Source organism: Coenobita brevimanus, chromosome 111 (genome assembly GCF_032717465.1).
Source record: "Coenobita brevimanus isolate Jiangsu-jjx chromosome 111, ASM3271746v2, whole genome shotgun sequence".
Classification (NCBI taxonomy): Eukaryota; Metazoa; Arthropoda; class Malacostraca; order Decapoda; family Coenobitidae; genus Coenobita; species Coenobita brevimanus.
In genome coordinates, this window is record NC_137064.1 from 27,283,726 (window position 1) to 27,308,593 (window position 24,868).

Here is a 24,868-nt window from a genome sequence, read left to right on the forward strand (position 1 = left end):
AGACCTCCTTCTCCTCCTTCCACTTGGGACAATCCCTAGAGGAAGTGGAGTGTGCGCCCTTGCAGTGAAAACAATGTACCGTCTCCGATGTGCAGCGTTCAGCATCATGTCCCTGTGTTCCGCATTTGCCACATACTGACTGGGAAGACCGACAAGTCTTATCACCGTGCCCATGCAATTGGCACCTTAAGCAACGAAGTGGATTAGGGATATAAGGCCTGACGTTAACAATTTCGTATCCAACTTTAACATGGTCTAGGAGTGACACTTTTCCAAAAGTCAAGACAATGGTGGCAGTCTTCGTCCTCACGCCTTCGGAAAATCTAGTGATAAACCGGGCACCGATTACGTCCTGCTGGGCAAGTTCCCGTATGATCTCGTCCTCTTCCATAACCATGAGATCCCTGCAGGTGATGACACCCTTGCAGGAATTCATGGCGTGCGGGATCTTCGGCTCAACATCATATGAATGGAATTTACTCAGTTTCATCAAGTCTTTTACCTGGGATGAGTTTACTGTTTTGATGAGGAGGTCTCCGTTACCAAGTTTTTTTACTTGTTCCACCTCCCCAGCACAGTAATCAATCACTTTCTTGATGAGGAAAGGATTGAGACTGCTCAAGGGAGTAGAACCCAGAGCATGTAGGGTCACATATTGGGCATTATCTACAGGGATGTCCAAGAGATGTGTCTGGGTCCGTTCAGTCTGCGGGCGGTCAGTCAATGAATCTGTTGGGGTATCGTCAGGACCACCTCTCCCCCTGAAGGGGGGGGGGGAGCCAGTAGGGTTGTCCGCCATAGGGGTCACTTCCCCCTAATGGGGGAAGTGGGAAGGAGGAGGAAAAACGAACAAGGGACAAACAACCGGGGACCACACACCTAAGGCTGAAATTGCCCTCTCAAACCACTCCAGGGAGGCCCGACCGTGTTAATTCACGCCCCAGAGCGATCAGTGGGGGGCGGATCCTCCGTGGGCGATAAGCAAAGGTAATCTCAGTAAATAGGAACAGACAAAAAGAAATGCCAAGAACCACTCAGGGAAGACCCAAAGTAACCTACTCAAACCCCCAACTGAAACAACACTTGTCTGTTCGAACACTAAACTCAAACCCCACAAACTGAAGCAAACAAACCAAAACTACAGTACCTATAGGTTCGAACAGAGATCCATTAAGTACTGTTAGCTACATTAATTTCATTTCTATACTTTTCTATTAGTAATTTTTCTCCTAGTAAAGCATCAGCTGAATTACCGAAATTAGTTACTACATAAAAATTATATATATATATATATATATATATATATATATATCTTTCTCTTCAAGTAACATCAACAGTGCCGCAGAAATCCAAGAAAAACAGAGTCCTAGCAGACGAGGAATCATCTTGTACAGCCACGAAAGGACGAAAAATCGTAATGCAATCTTCCTGGTAACGTAGAATTCAAATGATTTAGTGTCCAAAGTGAGGCCCAACCCTGTCTTTGAGCCCCAGTTCCCGTGGTGGTTTGTGACATACCTATAACAGTAAGGGCTGCGTGCAGGACCAGCGGCGGAGTGGTGGCCACCTGACAGCGGTACTGGCCGGCGTCGCTGCCTTCCGTCTCGCTGATCACCAGTCGCCACCGACGCCACCCATCTCCCTCGTCGGCCACTAGGCGGTACCTGCGAGGGACGACGGGGTCAATGGGACTGGGAGGAGGGTAGCAGGAGAGTGGTATGGAGTCTAAGAGAAGGACTGGGAAAGGTCTAAAGGGCTGGGAGGGAACTGGAAGAGCTGGGAGAAGGCTACAAGGGCTGGGAGGGGCTAGGTACAGGGGTGTGAGGGGCTAGAAGGGCTGGATGGGACTAGGAGAGTGACTGGTAGGAGCTAGGAGGCTAGGAGAGTGGTTGGGAGAAGAGCTGGAATGAGGCTAGAAGGGGCTAGAAGGACTGGGAGAGAAGTACAAGGGGTTGGAGTGAACTATGGCGGGAAGGCTAGGAAAAGGGTCTGAAGCAGCCTAAGAGGGGGCCGGAGTGGACTAAATGCGGCTAGAAGATGGGCTGAGAACGAAGCAAGAGAGCTGGAAAAACTGGGAGGCGTGCTAGGAGGTGCTATTAACCCTTTTATCGTTGGTACACCTCTATTAATCTAATCCACCTAACGCCCAACTATTTTATACAGCTGGGAGTCAATAACAAAGAACCTGCGAGTGTAAATACGGTCTTTAGTAACTTTCTCATGACCGCGTCAACTCCACTAATTTTATTTAAGTAACACCAGGCGATTATATTCGGCTGAGGGAGTCATAGGAGCATGAGAGTTTTTAGGCAGTCAGAAGGATTGAGGCTAAATTATGGTGCATTAAGAGTCTAGATCTGATGTTACAGGTGAGGGGTAGTGAGCACGGCTGAGAGTGCCAAGAGGATGGACTAGGAGAGGCAAAGAAGGGTTGTTAAAAGACTGGGACAGGCTAGGCCGAGTGCCAAAGTGAGTGGGATTATTTTGCGTCTAGATATTACAATGTTACGGATTGTTCAAACGGAAAAATGACACAAGTATTTTTTTTTTTTTTTCAACTGGGAAGACTCCTCTAAACGACATTTCCACGAGTACAGTTCCCTCAGTAGGATAACTGGTGCAAACATATATTATCAGATACAATGCTTGAAGTGGGATTTAAATAATAATGCTTTTTATTAGCAGTGGGGTTAAAGGGCTAGGAAGGGATAGAAGCTACAGAGGAGGGACTAGGAAAGCTGTTACAGAGTTAGGAGAAGCTATGAGGAAAGCTAGAAGTGGGCTCACTGGTGTCAAAATAGTCCAGTAGATCTGATCCTTGACGAACGACTTAATTAGTGTTCTTGTAATTGAAGTGGGTATACGATAATCTAGAAATAAAGAGGAAGGTGATAAAAGAGGGATTATGAGGACTGAAAGAAGCTAGGAAGCGAAAAGAGAGAGCTAGAACTTGAAGTGGGATTTGGAAGACTGGGAGAGAATAGGAAGGAAACGAATGAGATAGAGGTGGCTTAGGAGGGTCTAGGAGAGACTACGAAGGGGAACAATGGGGCTAAAAAAAGACTTCGGAGGAACTAAGAGAAACTACGAAGGGAGTGGTGGGCTGGAATAATAGTAAGGAACAGGAGAAAAAAATGAAAGGCTAAAAGAGGCTAAGAGCGAGGGTAGGAAAAGGGTTGGAAGAGGCTTGGAGAGGGACTATGAGAAGATATTAAACCCTTTCTGATTTTCTCTTTCGGTTATCGCCAGGCTCTTTTACTCCTCCCTCTCATCACACACCACCGACGCCACCTTTCACGGCTCGTTTACTCAACTGATAACGATCCGTAACCCTTCCAGTTCACTTGATGGCCCCATATAGTTAGACTGGAAAGTTAATTGGACTAAAAACCGAGAAGCCTCACTCCTATCAAGTAACCAAGGCTCATCGAATTTCATACAACCACGACTCAGGGTAACTTTGTTCCGTCTGGTAAAAACAAACGGACTCGACGCAGTAAATCTGTGCATCGGACTTACTGGGGCTGGTAAAAGGGCTAGGAAAGGATGTGAGTGGATGGAGGAAGGGCCTGAATCTGTCAAGGGGCTATTATGGGACTGGGGACAGTAATTCTGAGCTTAGGAGGATTCCATGTAACTTTTCCTTATTATATTGTCAATTGTATTCTGATATTCTCCTCTGTGTTATTGATATCTTATGTCTGTGAACCTAACTTACCTGATTTCATGTGCAAAGGAAGATGTGCTAGAAAGCATCCTTAACAATATATATATATATATATATATATATATATATATATATATATATATATATATATATATATATATATATATATATATACACGCTTTAAAAGTAGAGTAGGGACTGGAGGGTTCAGGGAGGAGAGCTATGAACCAGAAGCTGGCAAAGGCTGGGAGAAGCAGGACTGGTGTAACTGGTGCTAAGAAAGGCTTGTAAGATATTGATTGAAGAGGGACTTACTTTAGTGTTTCCAGGAAAAGGACAAGAAAAGAGGCTAGGAGAGTTATGAGCAAGGCTAGGAAGAGGCTAGAAGGAAGTCTATGACAGATGAAGGGGGGAGGGCATAGCGCCGGCAGGACGAGGCTGTTAATGGCTAAAAGAATGGTAATAAAGCTCAAGCATGGGAGCTTGAAAAGGTTGTGAGGGAAGCCAGGAGGAGGATAGGAGAAGCTAATATGACAGGGATTCATGGCATTCAGTCTCGCTGATGAACAAACGCCAATTCTCTCCCTCACACTCATCTTCACCCTCACCCTTACCCTATTAGCCGCAACCTTCACCTTAATTTACCATGGTAGAGTGGCTACGTCCTTCAAAAGGCCTCCACGAATTTGGTTGCTGGAACGAACAAGGTACCTTTATGAGCTCCGTTTATATTATCCAACGAATACTCGTCAGTCTAACACTGTCAGCAGCTTCAAAGAATATATTAGTCATTCTTCATGTCGCGAATTACTGTACATATTAAGTTGATAATTATACTGTGACATTAAAAAAAGGTGAAATGATTATGTGCATCGGTAGGTTTGGAGATGGGGCGGTAGTTATCTCGCAGTTTTAGGATGGATGGAGTGTAACTGCTGCTATCTGCTGGAGAAGTCGGGGTGAGTGGCGCTTGCAGGGGCTAGTAGAAGTTTTGAAGGATTCGGAGTGGGAAAAGTAAGTTGAGCGAGAGGTTTGCATAGGTTAGACCGAGGTTCGATGAGGAACTACGAGAGAGCAGGATTAGGGGTTAGCTTGGCACTGAAAAGGGCAGAGGGAGCTAGGAAAAGGACTAGGAGTAGAGCTGAGGGCTAAGAGAGGCTAGGATATGAAGTGAAATAATTGGTTCTGTTAAAGGAAAGTATATCTAATGCTAGATGAGGGACTAGATGGCTGAATTTGGCAAGGAGAGGTCAAAACACAAGACAGAAACTTCTGTAATTCCTGCCAGGGCAATAATCGGACTAAATGTTGTTTATTTAAGGTTTCAGACAGAGAGACTACGAATATAAGAAAAGCTAAGAGTAGATGATCCAATTGCTAAGCGTTGGTTTGGGTTGCGTTACTAGGATCTGGATCAAATAGATGAACCAGAGGAGGAATTATGAGTAATGCAGCTAGGAAGAAGTATAACTCGGAGAGGCAGTGGATCTGTTGTGGCACAAAGGAAATTAGGATCATTGAATGAGAGAAAAAAATTATCACAGGATCAAGGATAAACAAGACTAATGGAATGCCAGGGTGTCCTACTAGGACAGAAATTTATACAAGTGGGCTAGAACACCTACTGATTTGGGTGCTCGGATCAGTAAGGCTAAAACTATACTAGAATATCTTGCAAGGAAGAGAAATAGAATTCCTAAGAGAGATAGTGCTACAAGCTGAACAACTACTTGTCAAGAATATTCCACACGAGGAATGATATTCTGAGCAGCACCGGACATGTTATAGTACCAGGAGAAAAGAGAGAGAATCGAACATGTTATAGTACCAGGAGCAAACAGACAGACAGACGGAGAGAGAGAGAGAGAGAGAGAGAGAGAGAGAGTCTGTACATGATACGTAGTTACACAGATAAACAGATCAAACAGAGCTTCTAGAAGTTACTCAGCGGGCTAGACCTGCTGGAAACAGAAAGCTTTATTTTCTAATTTTCATTCACTTACTGTTTCTACCTCTTCCATCCGTTGATTATTATCGTTCCCTTTCACCTCTTATCCTCACCTATTATTTTCACCAGCCATCCCTTCACCTCTCACCCCCCACCTCCTGACTTGTCAATCTCTGTCTTGTCACCCCCTCACCTGTCGCGCCACACCTGTGCCACTCTCACCTGGTAGCCCCTTGCCTCTATTCCCTCGTCTGTTGCTTTCACATTTGTTACCTCCCCACCTGTCACACCTCTCCTGTTAATCTCTCACCTGGTACCCCCCTTACCTATTACTTCCTTACCTACTACAACCTCACTTATTATCCCCTCATCTATACCCCCTCACTTGTACTCCCTCACCTGCAACCCCCTCACCTGTTACCCCTCACCTGTCGTCCTGAACGTAGGTGTAGTTATCCCAGGTGAGGAGTGTGATAGAGTCGCCCTCCTGCCTCATCCACGACACCTGTTCCAAAGCAGATACTCAGATGAGCAAATGTATAAATATATCAATAAATGAAAATATGTAATTTGACATATGAATAATTAAAAATATGAAACAAGGTTAATAAAAATGTGTATGTAATTTCTGTTGTCCGGATCTGTAAAAGTAGAGCAACCGCAATCACCGAATATTCTCATAAGTAAGTAAACGACTCACAGTCGTCACTATACATTTCAAACTGGAAATAAACAACACTAAGTTATAGCCTATAACCTTAAGATATTTATCTAGCCGAATTTTAAACGTATCAATAGTTTTTGCGCTAACTACTGTTGCTGGTAGCTTATTTCATTGTTCCACAACGCAAACATTACAGTATTTTTTCCTTACGTTCGTGGTGCATCTCTTGCTTTTGAGTTTCATTCAATTACTTCTAGTCACAATATCATTCTGTATTTCGAATAAATGATCACATAATTATAATGTCGTCAGATTTGTTAAAAATTTTAAATACTTTCATTATAACTACTGTACTCTGACCAAGTTTTTTTTTTTTTTTTTCTTTTTTTTTTTGAGAGAGAGAGAGAGAGAGAGAGAGAGAGAGAGACGTAGTTTCTTTAGTCGCCCTTTATGAGGGTAAATTTCGCAGCGATGGGATAATTTCTGTGGCACGGTGATGTGCATTCTTGAGTCTGCCTTCGTCCATAATAATATTCGGGGATCATAGCTGCACACAGTATTCTAGGTGTAGTCTAACAAATGACATACAAAGCTTTGAAATTACATCCTGCATTTTATGATCAAAGTTCCTTGCGATGAAACCGAACATTTTGTTTTTCTTACTGGCTGCTATACACTGTTTTGAGTTTTGGGGGTAGTTGCTGATAATACTCCTATATCCTTCTCATTTACTTCCGTCAGTGGGATACTGAACACAGGATATTTATACTGATTGTTTTTGACGCCAATGCGCATTACCTTATATTTATCTACACATATTTCATCTGCCCTTTTTCACTCCAATTCATCAACTTATCCTGGTCGTTTTGTATAGATTCACAGTCTGCTTTCATAATTACTCTGCCTCTAAAGTTCGTGGCAACTGCAAGTATCGATACCTCAGAAATGAGCCCATTTTCTAGGCTACTGATATCAACAGTGAAAAGACATGATCCTGGAAGTGACCCTAGAGCTCTGCTTGTAATATCTAGCCAGTCTAATGATTGTCCATTTATTACTACACGCTGCTTGAGATTCGTTAAACAACCAGCAATCCATGAACATAATTTGTTAGAGAGGCCGCGGGATTTTTTTTTTTTAGTAATTTTAGATGGGGAACCTTATCAAACGCTTTCTGGGAATGTACAGTACGTATATGACATCCGACGGTGTTTTTGCGTCACGGTGAACGTAAATGGATGTGAAAAAATTAAAGCAGATTTGTAAGGCATGATTTGTTTTTACAAACCCAGTGTTGACTGTCCCTTATAAGATTATGCTGATTAGGGGACAATACAGTTTTATCTCGAACAATTCCCCTCCCCCCCCAAACTTTGTATGGAATTGACTCTTGGCTTACCGGGGGGTAATATGTGGTGCGTTTTGTATTGCCTTTTTAAAAAGAGGTGATATTCTGGCGAGCTTCCATTGATTAGGTACTCTACATTCAGTTAATGATTTATTATATATATCTTTGCTTCACGAGAATTTTCGCCTAGTAGTCTCGTTTACTTTTTTTTTGTTTAATTATCATACATTGCCGCTGTACTTTAAAATAATTGGTCCCCCTATAGTGATTTCCTTTACGTTTATATTCTTTATACGATCTTTGTGACCTATAATTTCTTCAATATTCTTCGACATTCAGGTCAGTTTATTAGGGCGATTATGTCCTCCGGTAATTCTCGACCGAAAGAGTTCGATAGACGTCAATCGATCAGCGAGTATTTACCACATTTCTTCGACGTTATCCAAGTACAATAACATAATGAAGGTGGTATTGGCAACTTCGTGTCCCGTATTATCAAAATTAGTTTTTCAAAGTTAGGAACTAAGTGGCTATTTGTACTGGTCATATAATTTATGTTAATTTCAGGTCTGATGCTGTAATGATTGCTGTTGCTAAAATTTCCATCATCACAGATTTATTAGATCATTGTCTGTTATTAGGACAAGGTCAAGTACATTATAACCGAGCATCATGTATTCAAAGCCTGACTTAAAATGCATCGTCTGTTAGTTGTAACAACCTGTTTCCTTCTTTGTCTGCACTAAGATTTTTTTCTATCTATATCCAGATTATTAAGTCCCTCGAGATATCACAGTCTTTGTATTCTATAGCTGATTTTATTTCGTCGTACAAAAATTTTCGGATTCATCGTCTAACTTAGATGGTCTGTATATTAAACCGAAAAGAATGGGTTTATTACTCTGTGTTTATTGCTCTGCCGGTTTTATGTACCTACAACTTTTTATATAGCAAACAGTTTTGTAGCAATACTTCAATAAGGTGCTTGTCACGGGGGTTTAACCATGATTCTGTAATCATATGTTGGGATTTTCAGCAGTTACATAACTAATTTATTAGTCTCACTTTGATAAAACACTTCCCACATTCATGTACATAATATTCATAGCACGATTGGATTCAGTTGGGCTGTGAGAAACATTGAAATTTGTCCTGTTTAATCATTTAAATCCTCTGTCGATATGGGGACACTCCTACGAACCAATGACGTGCGGGAAGGGGAGATCGGGAATGAGATGGAGTGGTGAAGTTGAGAGATATATGAGAGAAAAGGATGTGAGCTGGAGGGAAGGAAGTCAAATGGCAGAGGACAGGGTGACATGGAGGTAATTTGTTTGTAACCAACTCTCATGGGATCCTGGAGCCTGGCTGTCTATCTGTCTGTCTTTCTATCAATCTATCTATCCATCAGTCTCTCTCTCTCTCTCTCTCTCTCTCTCACCCCTGGCAGTTACTGTCTGCTGTAATGTATAACCTTGGTACTCCTCCCTCCCACACACTGTATAACACAGTGACATTTTGGAACAGCAGGAAGAATTGAACGAATAAAATGCGCGAGCCACTCACAGAATGTGCGTGAGAGTCATTCATGAGGCAGTAAGCCAGGAGCATTAGCTAAAATTCGAAGGGAACCTTTGTCTCTAAGATTTTATCAAACGCGTCAGGCAAGCAATTACTTCCTTGTATCTTTCCCAATCTCATGCTTCACTCAGCTCCTGCCCGACCCTTCCACTATATATGATAATTTGGCTTCGTCTCGCAGGGAGGAATTTTACCCTCAAATACCTCGGTGACGCCCTGGGAGGTGAGGCCATCAACATCACACACTCTTCAAGGCCCAGTAATAACCTGTTTTTAGAAAGACTGTGCGACGGATTCTGGTGGACTTTTGAGGCACCCTACCACCTCTTCCATACCAGTTATCTCTTCATATTGCACATTAAGATTACATTATGATGTATTTTTCGTTTTATGCTAACAATCCAGAAAATTATATTGCGCTTTGATGAGACTTTTCGAACTTGAGAGGCTAGATTTCGCACTAATTTACGTATTTACTGAACGAAATCTCGCCACAGCTGAATAAAGCCGTCTGGAGGTAGCATGAATAAATTAAGTCACCGGCATCAAGGGTTTTAATACATCAGTTCTGTAACATCTTTTATATTTCACTCAAGCTGCCACCGGATGAGTATATTCAGATTACATTAGGTGGGACCTCCTTCAATAACGAGCCTAGAAACAGTCACCAATAACCTGACTAATGCAACGGTGTCTGCTTCATACTGTTCTTGCATCCGTCAAAAGACTATCTTCTCATTAAGGCAGACTCCGACTTAGCAACAGTCTCTATTAACTCCCCCTCCACTTCAATAACGCTTTTAATATTCTGTTGTTACAGCTGTAAAGAAACTTCTTTCGCATTAACCCAATTACTCCGATGACGTATTTCGTCATGTGTCTTCCTTACACCTAACGAAGGTTATTAAATTAAACAAACATTTTTTTTTTTTTAAATTACTAAAGGTTAATCAAAGCTATATCTAAACGTTTCAATTCTATTGGTCTTCCCTAAGTTGAATGAAAATTTCTGAAAGTATCAAGAATACACGAAAAAGAAGCACTCACAGAGTGTAAAAGCCAAGTGGTTTAAGGGCTGAATATTTGACTTAGCCTTATTACCTTGACCAGTGATAGATTACTCTCAATATCAAATTACTTTATTGTTGCCTAATCCTTAGCCTTTCCACCAAATGTGGTTCAAATCAGATCAAAGCTGTTTGAGTTGACTGCGACCTTGACCATTAACACTACTGGTGACCTAGATTGATCTTTGAGTGATCTTCTCAAAATCATACCTCCTTTTCTTTGTTTTAACTTGAGTTCTTCCACAAAATTTAGTCTACATCTGAAAGTGTTTAAGTTGACCTTGCTATGTAACCTTGTCCTTTGCCCAATTGTTCCTTGTCCTTTGCCCAATTGTTCTAAAAATAAGAAGTGGACCTCTTGAGTGATCCTCAATCAATTCAAGAAATTGGACTGAAATAAGAGCAAAACTAAATTAGCTGACCTTGTTTTGTGACCTCGGCCTCTGACCTTTCCTGTAACCTTGATCTCTGACTGGCTTCTCGAAATCGAATCCTTTTATTCTTGCCCGATGCTCAACCCTTCCACTAAGTTTAATAAAAAATAATAATAATAATAATCTCACTCTGCTCTGTGACCTCCACCTCTGACCTACTGGTCTCGGAAACACCTTGGTTGGCTTTCAACCCTTTCACGAAGTTTGGTTAAATTCGAATCCAAACTGATATATATATATATATATATATATATATATATATATATATATATATATATATATATATATATATATATATATATATATATCATCATCATCAGCAGCAGCAGCAGCAGCCGTTTGAGTATCCACTGCAGGACCGGCCGATCCCGACCGAAGTCGGGACGATACAGCCAATGTATCTCTACTAAGTGGCTTCGGTTGTCTGGCAGAGACTGTATGTAGGGTGAGAAGTACTTGTGTAATTGTTGTGTTGGAGTGGCTTTGGATGCGTGTGTAGTCTGTGAACTAAGTGTAATCGGCCCGCGCAAGCCGACTGGGTGCAAGCATACTTTATAGTATGCGACAGTGGTTCAGCCACAGCACCCCTTGTGTCCGCCAGTGCAGTACGTGGATATATATATATATATATATATATATATATATATATATATATATATATATATATATATATATACATATAGATTAACTTTGGCCTTGTCATGTGACCTTGACCTTTGATTGTTCTCAAAGCTGAATCACTTAAATTTAGCTCTGGCATCAGCCCTTCCCTCCATTTTTTTTTTTTTTTTTTTTTTTAAATGCATGTTATAAAGAACCAAAGGCTAGAAGTCCACAAGACTGTTCCCTACAAGGAAATATAAATAAACAGATAAACAGTAGAAAGACAAATTCATGTTCCTTTCATTTCGAGTTGCTTGGACACATTTTATTTAAAAGACTAGAGGTAATAGGCAGAAGGAAACAGAGACAGAGGAAGGCAGTTCCAGAGCTGGCCTGTTGCATACAAGAAGGGCAGGGAGTATCGGTTGGCTCTTTCAGTAGAGAGTTGGACAGAAAAGGAATGAATTTGCTGCCAGACATGTACTACTCTCCCGGCGTAATGGAGCAGGGATGCAAGTAGACAGCAAAAGAGCAGTGATCACTGAAGCAGGAACAAAAAAAAAAAAAAGCGATAAAGATGCACAGTGCAGCGAAGAGACAGATTGAAGGAAGCCAGTAAGAGAAGGAGAATCTGGGAAACGAAAGGCACATGACTTCACCCTTTTGAGAAGAGCTGCATGTGAGGAGTCCCTCCAAGCATGACAGTTGTACTCGACACAACAGCAAATAAAACCCTTGTATAAAGTCAACAGCTGTGAGGGGGTAAAGGAGGCAGGGAGTTGGCTTAGCAACCCTAATCCCTTGGAAGCCGATTTTGCAAGGAGAGTTAATATTATGATCTTACCAAGATAAATCCCGAGGGAATGAAACCTCAAGTATGTTAGGAGATGATGCAGGATTGAGTTGGATATTGCTGATTATTATTTGGCACTCCTGTGGAAGATTTTGACGGGTCAGAAGATTTAAAAACTGATTTCTGATGCATTTGATATTGGTATAAATAGGATGAAAACAACTACAGCTGATGTTGGTGTGTCAAACTTTGACCTTGCTCTGTGATGCTGACCTTTGAGCTATTGTCCAGAGAGAGAGAGAGAGAGAGAACTTTATCTAGACCAAAATATGAAGCATTTGTGCCCTCCTTCCTCCCAGAGAGAGAGAGAGAGAGAGAGAGAGAAAGGAGACCTCATAGGTCAGAGTGATATCATGCGCTTCGCGCTTATTCGAATCTTCTGAAGGGTTTTGGCCCTTTCGATCATATAAAACTATAAAGCGCATATTACGACACGATGTATGTGTGAACCCTAGATACAACTGTTGGCAACAGGGTGAATAAAAGGCTTTTCATCTTATTAACTCTCTTACTCTTGCTGGCTCCCTTCAACTTTTGTCTCTTCGTTGCTCTGTTGCATATTTATCGCTTTTCTATCGCTACCTCAGTGGTCATTGCTCTTCTAAATTTTTTGCATCCCCCTTAACTGAGAAGGGTGTGTAGCACCCGTCTGATAGCAAAGTCTCACCTCTTTTCCCTGCAGCTCTATAATGCAGGAATTAACCAGTACTCTCAGTTCTTTATGTATGCAATAGGTCAGCTCTGGAAATGTCTTTGCCTGTATTTCCTTCTGCCTATTATCTCCAGTCTTTTAAATGCAATGTGTCCAGGCATCTCGAAATGAACGGATCTTGAATTTGGCTTTATATTATTTATTTTCTGAGGGAACAATCTCGCGGGATTCTAGCCTTTGTCTTCTTCCTTCCGTTAAAAAAATAACCATTGTGGCAAACTTCTTTGCTACCAGAAACCTGATTCTCTTTAGAGCAACTCTAGCGGCGAGTCAGGTGTTTTGATGGCACATATGAACAACGTTGTGTCTGATTTTAGCTCACACTTACTATTTGCTTTTTCAATCCTCTTGGTGGCAGTGCAGTGCAGCCTGTGTGGGAGGAAAGTGCTCTGTGTTCTTTAGTTGGTGATGAAATATGTGGTAACTGTTCATTAACGTCACTGAAGGAATTCGAAGAATTCTTGTCAATGAATGGGCAGCGAACTGTTCTGGTAAATCCTCAAGTCTTTCAGTCATTGAAAATGCTTCTAAATCATCAGGACTGTTTTGTGGACTATCGTTCTGCCTTTTAACTAGCCACGCAACTGCTTATTTATGGCTACTGTACATAACACACTGGTTGTATGCAAACAACCAAGTGGGTGTAATGCTGACGGACAAGAACAGAAGCACTAAGCAAATCTATTACTGCATGTGCAGTACAGTACTTAATCTAATTTCCCCCCTCCCCCTCTTTTTTTATTTTAGCAGATATTAGGCATATGATTAAAAACGAAATAAATGAATAAATATTGGATGACTAATATTTGCATATAACAACAAGAGTCTTGAAGACCCTTCTCTTGCATCCATTTGTGGATTGCATCCACAATACGAAAAACAAGTTAAATGCACTCAGAGAGCGCATACCACTGCCAACGCCAGTACCAGACAACTCAGATCACCACCACCAAAATTGAATCAATTCTTTTTTGGCCCATGGCCCATGACCCATATCTATCTCCCTATCTATCTATATCTAAGTATCCATCTATCTATATCTATCTATCTATCTATATATATGGGCAGTGGATGTTGGAGAGGCACTAATGAGAGAGGGCAGTGTTTGGAAACTCCCTGTACTGTTGTTTGCAGATGATGCTGTGTTGTTAAGTGAAGACGAAGGGGAGCTGCAAGGCTTGGTGGATGAGTTTGGGAGAGTGTGTAAGAAACGGAATCTAAACGTGAATATAGGGAAGAGTAAAGTTATGGTCTTCAAGAGAAATGAAGTCAGCGAATGCACAGTGAGGTTGGATGAGGAGGAAATGGAAAATGTGAGTACGTTTAAGTACATGGCTAGTGTGATGAGTAAAGAGGGAAGTTTAGAGGGCGAAGTGCTTGAAAGGGTACATCAAGGAAGAAAGGTTGCCGGTTCCTTGAGGGACGTGATAAGAAACAGGGAAGTGTGCATGGAAGTAAAAAAGTTACAGCATGACAGTATTGTAATACCAACTCTAACGTATGGAAGTGAAGCTTGGACGTTGTTGGAGAGATAGAAGTCTAGAGTGAGAGCAGTGGAAATAAGTTATCTGAGAGGAACATGTGGAGTCACATGGAGAGACAGACTGACAAATAAGGAAGTGAAGGAGCGTTGTGGTGTGGATGTGGATGTGATAGGAAGCGTTAGGAGAAATACACTGAGGTGGTTTGGCCATATGGAGAGGATAGAGACCAAGAGACTGACAAGGAGAGTGTACGTGGGTGAGGTGGAGGGGGACAGGGGGACATGAAGGCGATTTGTTTGTGGCCACCCCTTACTGGATTAAGGGGTCTCGCAATAGATAGACAGATAGGTTAAAAACTATGGCCGTGCATAATGGATTTGCCGGGGAACCCAGGAGGCTGCCCTTTCCCCCATGACACACGACCCTGATTGGTTCCACTCTTCCCAAAACGTGGCCGCGATAAACATCTATCAATGTGCAAACTTTCAAGTTCATCAGTTACAAACTTTAGTCGAGCATAACAGATCTGCCCAAGACCACCGGGGGCATGTTGGGGGCCCACCATGCTTTTGGTCTGGCATGAGTGAAGCTCCACCATCCTGCAAAAATCTCTGTTCCTAGGAAAAGAAAAAATATGGCTGTGACTAAGGACTTTGGGTAGAACAGCTTGGGGCCACCTCCTACATGGTGGTCCTTGAGGGTTGCACCCCGCCTGAAACCTGGCTGTATGGGAGGTTTAAATGTGCAAAATCTTGTTTTCCTAATGCTCCACCTAGGCCTGGATTCCTTCCTTCACGAATGCAGTAACTCAATGAGTTATTGAGCAGAGGACACAGGAACAAGCATTATATCTGGCCACCCCTGTGGGTGCAGAAAATACATTAGTAACGAAGGTCACAAGTTGAGTCACAGCCTCCAATGTTAACATAATTATCAAGGCAGCATTAACTGTTGATGAGATTGAGAATGCTGGGAAGGAATCCAGGAACTTGACAGACTGTTTGCAAGCTAGGTGTCTAAGAATGAATGTGAGGGAGTTGAAGATTATGGTTAGTAAGTAGGAAAGAAGCTCGTTGGTGGAAAATGACCTCTGACTTTGTGGTACATGCAGGAAAAGTTTTAGTAGCCATTCCATATTGTGCTGTGTTTGTGGGTGGTGGGTTCATTCATAAGAGAAGTAATAATGTCAACTGTAACAGAAAACTGCAAGGTATATGGAATTATGAGTGTGCCAAATGGAAGGGAGATCTTTTGGTCCAGTCAAGACTGGAGGATATGCATGTAGATGTGGCTTTTAAGTGCACTGATGGCCTAGCTACATTGGGGATACGGTACTGCCGGGGGACAGGGTGAAGAGGGGCTCAACTACAGAGCCAGAATGGCTGATGGACGTCGGAGAGCTTTTGAGCTTACTGGCAAAGAGGGGATTTTCTGCAAGTTCGAATCGAAAATTTTATGTTTCGTATGCACGCAGGGTGATGTTATTTTGTAGAGAAACATGGGTAGTAAAGGAAGAAGATGTTTGCAGTACCAGATACAATGAAACTGGTATGGTGAAACGTACAGAATAACCTGTGAAGTTTACGAGGACGCTCTAATGGTGGGCGTGTTAGTGAAGTGATGCCTACGCCTGGCTGAGGTGGTTTGGGACATGTGGTAGGAATATGTGAGAGTAATTGAGTGAAGCGCTTTACGTTCCTGACCATGAAAGGGATAGCCTCTGCTACTCTTGAGAATGGACAGCAGAGTTAGGTATTTAAAAAAAAATTAAAAAATAAAAAATAAAAAAGCAGAAGACATGCAGCTAGAAAACAACCATTAGATCGGGGGAAATGACCTAAACAGGCATGAAACACTACCTCAGAGTTATGCATACGTCTATGTGGTGCATCGGAATTGTATTACACACTTTGGTTATTGTTTCATCACAATTTTCCAAAGTATGTCTTTTATGTGAATAATCGTATATTATACATAGAATATTGAGAGGTCGGAAACCCCCCATTCTCTCGCTTGTTGTAGTGCTGTCCCCCCCCCCCCTCTCTCTCTCTCTCTCTCTCTCTCGCGTCTTTGCACTCAGTCTCAAATCTGACACAAGGCCTTCTCATTCTGTCTCGTAATGACGCCGCCACCCTCACTCACTCTCGCACTGGATCACACTCACTCAATCCTAATCCCTTACATACATTTTCTTTGACGCCCTCGCACTCTCACCAACTCACCTTTCACACTCACAGTAATTCCATCTTACTCAATTTCACTTTCCTTTTCATTTTTACTCGCTCACTTCCTCACAGTTACACGTTTTTTCACACTCACTCACTCACCCTTTCACTCTGAAATCATCACACTCATTCACTTTCCCACACCCTGACTCACACACTCGTACTCAACCAGTAAACTGCGCTTTGTGTGCGCGTAATGAGCGAGAGATGTTATCACAATTTTCCTCTGATCTATTAATCGCGTGATGAAAGTAAGACACAGGGCGTTTCCCCTGGATGATTTCTCCCTGGGCAATTTTCGGCTATTGATTAAAGTTAGATTCGCTCATTGAATATTGTGGCGTACAGATTATGTAGCGAAGAAAGCCGAAGTTCTTAATATAGCTCAGGGTTTGTTTGTGCAAAACAGGTTCCAACGGTACGCGAGAGCTGGTGCTAAACGGGGCGCCGTAAAATTCATCATACACGCAGTGCTAAATTCTACAGTATCCCTGCCAACCTGCCTTGTCGACGAAACTGAAACGATAAGGACGTGGTTATTGACGAGATGATTAAAGCCAGAATTGGGGTTTTTCTCTTGGTGATTTCACCTCCAAAACATAGCAAACGTGTTGATTTAAAATTATAGGCGGAATCTCCGATATTTAATAATTGAGCTGGTGCCAAAAAACACAATGTTACGACGGAATCTCTTTTAAAATTTGACTTCGTAATTGAAACGTTCACCGATTGGAGGCGAACACTCCCTTGGAAAACTCGAGATTCTAAGGGGTTCCTACGCCTTAATGGGTAAGTTTTAGTTGATAACAAAATTCACTGAATGAAAGTAACACTAGAAAAAGATGTCAATTCTACTTCCAATAGGAATAAAGTAACTAGCTTCTGCCTAGCGTGACGATCGGGTCGGGCCGGGCCGCACATTTCCAAACTTAACCGAGAGTAAACATGGCTCGCTCATGGTCAGTCAGTTTACACTATCGGTACAGCTGATGTGCAACAGCTTTCTTTATCTGAAAAATGGTAAAGAAAAAAGCAAGCTAAGACCTGCAAAGGTCATCCCCTAAAAAACTTCTGCTTCTGCATCGATCTGCACGTGGTCTGCTGCAGGACTGGAACGCCACCACGGCACGAATGAGGACAAAGATGTGTATCGTGAGAATAGTGCAAGTGAGAGATGAAGTGTGTGTCAGTCTACATGTCATCGGTATAAACGGACAGGGTGCAGACATAAGCTAACACATGAATGGAGATGCAAACAGCCCTTTTTAAATGTCAACAACGACTGAATTTGAAAACAGACTCAGATCATTGAAGGGGAGGTAGGCCTAAACGTGATAACCGCTGAGTTAATGTGGCTCTAAAGAGACAATGAGAGTGTGAAAGTGAGTGAGATAATGAAGAAGTGAGTAAGATGTGCGTGTGTGAAAAAGTGAGCGAGACTGGGTATGAAAGAATGTGAATGTGACACTGTGAGTGATGATGTGTGAGAGTGAGGCAGAGTGGCTGTGTCAGAAAATAAGTGACTGTAAGAGTGAGAGTGGTATTGTGGGAGAAGAGGTGAACGTTAGTGAGACAAAGAGTGATAATGAGGGAGAACTGGTGAATATGAATGTGAGACAGAGAATGGCACCGGAGAAAAGATGAGTGAGAGAGTGACAGGAAGAGTGAACAACAGTGTGAGAATGTAAAGGCCAGTCACTGAGTGTAGTTGTGAGAAAGCGTGACAATGGGTGTGTGAATGAGCGACTGAATGTAAGTTGGGGAAAGACAGACTTCGTTGGAGTGAGAGTGAGTAGATTAATTTCAGTGAGAAGCAGTGAGACAGTATATAGTGTGAAAGTGAGTCGCAAAGTATGGGAGTTAACGAATACGAATGAATGAGTGAATGAAAGACAGTTAGACTGAGTGTGTGTGAGAAAAAAATGAGTAACTATTCTAATTAGTAAGAGAAAATGAGTGTATGGGAGAGTAAGAGTGAGTAAATGTGTGACAGCATGTAATGAGAGGGAGTGAGGAAATGTGTGAGTGAGAACATATGGACGAGAGTGGGAGGACCTCAGTGAAAGAGAATACTGTAAACTACAGCGTGTATGAGAAAGTGTGACAGTAACTGAAAATATGAGTCTGAGAGTGACTGAGTATTGTGAAAATAAAGTGTGTGAGATACTCCGTATGTGTGAGTGAGAGAATACGTGAAACTGATGGAGACTGTGAGTGAGTAAAAGAATGAGTGACGGATTGTGAGTGAATGAGAGAGTGTGAAGAGTATGATAGTGAGAGTGTACCCAACCATAGGTATAAATGGGCAATGAATATGTATCGGTATATATATTTCATTCAAACTCTTGTTCAATTGCACTACTGTATTATGGATATCATCAGATGATTTTCTTTTTCAGCTATAAGGAACACCCCTCAGGTATGAATTACACACACACACACACACACACACACACACACACACACACACACAATATACTGTATATATATATATATATATCTATATATATATATATATATATATATATATATATATATATAATAAGCTAATTCAGTACTTTGAGGCCCTAGAATAATTTGAATATTTTCGCAAACAACGAAGCGATATAATTGAGAATTAGTGCTTACTCTCTTCATTACATAACAATTTATTCACAGTTTTATCATGTTTAGAAAGCAGTCTCCTTCAGCGCTTAAACAAAACTGAATACCGTGTTCCAGACTGGAGAATTTTCTGTGTAGCTTATCTACTAGGCTGAATGGATTTTTCCAAATAATGTTTTCCTTTAGGTAATCAAGTGTACAGTATGAGGCTTGATTTTGAATTTTTTCCCCTGAGGGGACCCTACAGCAAAAATAAATAAATAAATCAGGACTAAAAATGCGAGATCAGTTATGGGGCACGGAATGACTACTGGACCAGTGCAGCTGACCACCTAATGTCTTCTCAACGCCGCAAAGATGAGAGAGCAGCAACTCACATCCTGCATGTATCTCTGTAACATGAACTATAGAGGAGTTTCTGAAATACATCATATAATTAACATAATACTGAAGTTTGTAAGTGCTGAGTTTCTTTATAGTCCGTTCATTAGTAGCGGTTGTACTGGATTTATTCTGGGGTCTCAGAGTAGTGAATCACCCCCCCCCCACATACAAACACACACAGTATATATATATATATATATATATATATATATATATATATATATAGTGTGTGTGTGTGTGTGTGTGTGTGTGTGTGTGTGAAAATGAATGGGTATTACAGTTATTACAGATATAAAAGGCTTAAGCTGGTGAACCGGTGTCTGGAGAAGCGAGTGAAAGATGGTGGTGAATATAAATCATTTATCGTCCAGAGAAACACTGTATCATTATACATCAATGCTGGACAAAAAGACTTGGCGGAAAAAACATGCTTATGGTTGTGCTTGGCGCAAGGCCATTGATTTCGCGCTTAATTAGTGCGTGTAATTAATGGAATGGAGTCACGCAGCGCCCGAGAGTGTCAGACCGATGACTTTAGGGATGGGACAGTAATTGTTATGTGTAATCGGAACTAACAAAATGGAAATCGACTGCACTAATAATTAATTTTCACAAAGAAATGGTAATCCATTACATCTGAGGAGCAATAATAATCATATTTTCATTACTGCAATGTCATTTCGTCAGTTGAGTATTTAGCATTATCAAACGTATCTGTATGCAGACTGAGTCATATTTCAGACTATACCGTACTCCATATTAATAACACTGATGCCTTTTTTTTTTTTTTGCCCGAGGTTAACTGATTAGCAACTACCTTTTTCATCTGTGTGTACGTCCTACCCTGTTTGGTTACATAACAGATATATTTTAAAAACTGTCCTTGCGAAGCACGAGTAGCATAATAACGTGTGTGTGTGTGTGTGTGTGTGTGTGTGTGTGTGTGTGTGTGTGATCAAAACATATCGAGTTTTTATTCGATTCGGACCAAACTTCGTGAAAAGAATGAGGGTCTTTAGATAGGCTGATCTGCTCATATTTTCTATATAACAAAAGGCCGAAGGTCAAGGTCACATGAAAACTCAAACTCAAACAATTTAAGTCCAATTTATGTCAAACATGGAGAATGGACTGAGATTAAGGCAAGAATGAAGTAATCTGATTTCAAAACCTATCAGTCACGGTCAAGGTTACAAGACGATGTCAAATACCAAGGTCACATGATTGGTCAACGTTAACAGTATTTATCGGATTTAGACCAGACTTCGTGGAAAGGCTGAGGTAACGCAAGAGAGAATTAATTTGATTTTAATAACAGTCAAAGGTCAAAGTCACAAGGCAAAGTCAATGATCAAAGTCACATTGCACGTCGACTTAAACAATTTTGATCCTGTTCAGATTAAGTTTCGTGGGGGAGTCGAGGGTATAGCAAGCACGAAAGGATTCAGTGAAGGTCATGGTCAAAAGACAAGGTGAAAGACTGGCTCGTATTCCTTTCTTTCCCCCCCCCCCAAAAAAAAAAAAAAAAATATTGAGAAGGAGCACTTAGAGAGAGTGACACCTGTGCCTACTAAGTGGTACAGGGCTGAACGTTTGACTTTGTCCTGTGATCTTGACCTTCAACCAATTAACCTCAAAATCGAATCGCTTCATTGCTTCCTGTCCCTTAGCCTTTCTACCAAGTTTGGCCCAAATAAGATCAGAACTGTCTGAGTAGTCCTTGCCCTGTTACCTTAACTTTTCACCTATCCGTGTGGCATTAATTTTGGCCTGATTGTTCTCAAAATCGAATCCCATTATCATTGCCTTAGACTAAACCCTTCCACAAAGTCTGGAGAAAGTCGGATAAATTCATTACAGTTGACGTACGTGACTCTGACCTTTGATTTAATGGTCTTAAAACTAATAGGTCGGTCTCGTGCCTCATGTTCAGTGTTTCCAGCAGGTTTGATCCAAGTCAGACCAAAACTGTTTTAATTATTTTGTTTTACATAGGCACAAGGGTCAAACTTTGACTTTGTCCTGCGACCCTGACCTTCGACTGATTATTCTCGAAATCGAAATCCTTCGTTTTTACATTACCTTTATGCCTTGTACCAGGTCTGGTCTACGTCGAATAAATTCTGCTTAAGTTGATCTTGCAAGGTCAAACTTTGATATAGCCCGGTGGCTTTGATCCTCGATCTATCCTTCTGAAAAACAATACGTCTGTCCCTCGGTTGTCCCGAAATCCTTCGATCAAATTTTGATTAATATACGGTAAAACCTCTTTGGGTTATTCTGTTTACACACATACACACAGACAGACAAACAGATACACACACACACACACACACACACACACACACACACACACACACACACACACACACACACACACACCTTATGTACAGTCGGCAAGATTTCCGACTGGACCACCTGGTTGAGGGATTTGGCTAACGTGGCAACAGCGCGCGCCCGTGTATGTGTGTGTGTGTGTGTGTGTGTGTGTGTGTGTGTGTGTGTGTGTGTGTGTGTGTGTGTGTTCATGCTCGACATTTTTTCGAATCGCTAAGCTTCATCCTCCGAATTATATTATGTGGCCATTGTATTATGCAATGATATAGGCTAATAATTATTATGTGATTGGGATAATGGGCTGTGCACTATACCATTTGTAGTCTGAATTATATAAAATAATTCTCTTGCCTTGTAGCGTGAACCACGATACAGGTTGAGTTGTGGTTCAGAAACAGAGGGCAAGTTCACCCAGAAATGGCGCGATGTAGGGGGAAAGGGGGGAGTATGGGAGTAAGTAGCCAACAGTTATATATTCTTAGTCATTATAGTATAGTTATCAACGTGTCAATGTTATCCTGTGCCCTGATTGATGATAAACCTATTTACTTTTATTATCTTTATATAGACCCGATTACAGACTAGGATACCCCCTCCCTAGTTAGCGGAAAACATGCCCTGCTCCACCGCCTCGACTCTCTCTCTCTCTCTCTCTCTCTTAAACTCCTCAGCTGGCTATCAGTACACACACACACACACACACACACACATTATCAGTTTGTGCTAATGCGTAATGACGTTGCATTTAGTATGTTTACCTAAAATTTAATAGTGTCAAAATACAGGTGCAATACATAACCACCTCACATTACGGATTACGTTAACCAGTAATCAATACTTATTTGCATAGTTTATGTTTCAGTAATAGTCATGGGGTAGCCAGACCCACACTGATATTTTCGTTAATGTGAAAGGGAATCGTGTGTTCAGTGGCGGATACCAGTTAGTGGGGAGGTGGCCGCTGACACCTCCAATCCTCATAGCTATGGTGGTGAGCTGTAGTGTCACTGCAGAGGTTCCTGTTCCTCCAGTTATGTCAAATAATTAAACTTAACATACTGATGAACAGCCATTTCTTATGGAAAATATAAACAGCCTATATGGAACTATGAAGCATATTGTGGGAGTTTTCCAGCTCTCACGTACAAGTCACAGTCTTGGTCCTTTGTTTAAGTATTGCCAGCCTGACAGTGTGCAGTGTTAATCACCATGCTATTAATATTAGTTCTACATGCTTATTTACATTTGGAACGACAGAATTCAAAGCAGGATTTCATTCAGTACACAGAATGCCAAATACAGCATGTGTGTGTGCGTGTGGGTGTGGGACAACACGTATGGTGGGGGTGGGGGGAGTATAGTGAGTATGAAATGTGTGTCATAACGGTAATATGGGTGTGTGCATTCGTGGCTAAGGACGGCCAAGACTGATATGTAATCTTTGCCTTTAACGTTTGATGACACACACCTCAGTATTTATTTAGGTTCTGTTTATAAATTTGTAGCATGTTACATTATTATATTATTATAATTATGTTTTGGGGGTGAAACCTGAAACAGCATATGAAGAGAAACACTGAAATAAAAAAAAATGCATTATGTGTGGCAAAATACATGAATAACAATATTTCTGGACGAAATATTACCGTATTATAACATCTGTTTAAATACGTTGTAGGTGCAGCGATTCTTAAACTTAGATTATCGGATTTCCTTTGATCAGTATGTTACGTTATACTCAAGCTTTGAGTTATGTATTGTATTATAAGTGATGTCATTGTGGACGTTCACTTAAAACTACATCGAACAGACAGCAAGTGTTAGTAGTTTACCGGTATTTGTTATTAATCACACACTGACCAACTTATTCCTGAGTAATTTTTTAAAATCTTTCTCACGACTGGAAAACAGCACCTTAGGCATGTCAACAGGTGGCAAGATGTCTAGCGAGCTGGCAAAATGTCTAGAGAGTTGTAATTGTGCCAATCAAGAAAGCTTCATATTTTAATGGAAAAAAACCTGCAATTGTAACATGAAAGCTGCGTTAAGAAATGCACATAAACGTCACTAATTCCTGTATGAGTCCCCGTAATAAAAATCATGTCAGTGAGCAAAATGTATAAGATAGTGTCGTATCAGTTATATTACCAGGTAAGTTATAGTAAGTTATTAAAGTTACTGTTAGATTGTTATACTGCATGGAATATGATCCATTATAATCAGAGGATAATAAAAAAAATAAGAGTTGTATGGAACTCATTCATTAGTAGGAAGTAACCCACCCTCCTTCTCGATCACCTCTCTGTCTGTTTGCATAGAGGCGACATGGTCCGTATGAGCTGTTGCTGGCTTCTGAACTGTTGGGAGCCTGAGGGCAGGTTCACTCTCAGGCTCCCAACAGTTAACCATAATCCCCCATACATTTTCGATGGGGTTCATGTCTGCTTCCTTACTGAGCCAGTCGAGCAGCTGCAAGTCCTCTCGACCTGCAAACCATTCCGAGACGCTTCTCGCCGTGTGGATGGGTCAGCGGTCCTGAACAAAAATTATAGGGCAGGGAGGAAACGGATAGTTCCGCTCCTGAACTGAGGGGAGGAAATAATCCTGCAAAATTTCAATGTATTTTTTAGCAGTGGAACTCCCTTCTATCCTGGTGACGTCACCCATACCATGGATGCACACCCACCCACAGACATTGCCGGTGACGTGTCCACTTCTGGCCTTCTCGTAGATGTTCCTACGGTCGTATCTGCACGTGAACAGAATATTCATACATAGCTCATATAGTTTCATTTCTAATATCTTTGACGCTTCGGGAAAAGCCATCGTTTTTCATGTTATGGTTCATTATCCACCATTTGTTTGGTATATTTTATGGGGATTGTAAGGCTTAATAAACAGTGGTGCAAGTGTTGGTAATATGCGTTCATCTAGACGTATTATTACTATGAATATCA

The 24,868-nt window shown here is 41.3% G+C and overlaps 1 protein-coding gene across 1 annotated transcript in view; it reads right to left on the reverse strand.

The window, feature by feature from the left end:
- The window catches only part of LOC145417855 (uncharacterized), a 109,671-nt gene that overhangs the window by 13,565 nt on the left and 71,238 nt on the right, over positions 1 to 24,868 (reverse strand). The window contains exons 3-4 of the mRNA XM_080286474.1: positions 6,044 to 6,120; positions 1,519 to 1,664 (exon numbers count right to left, since the gene is read on the reverse strand). Coding sequence (XP_080142600.1) covers positions 1,519 to 1,664; positions 6,044 to 6,120 — 223 coding nt within the window. The remainder of the gene's footprint in view (positions 1 to 1,518; positions 1,665 to 6,043; positions 6,121 to 24,868) is intronic.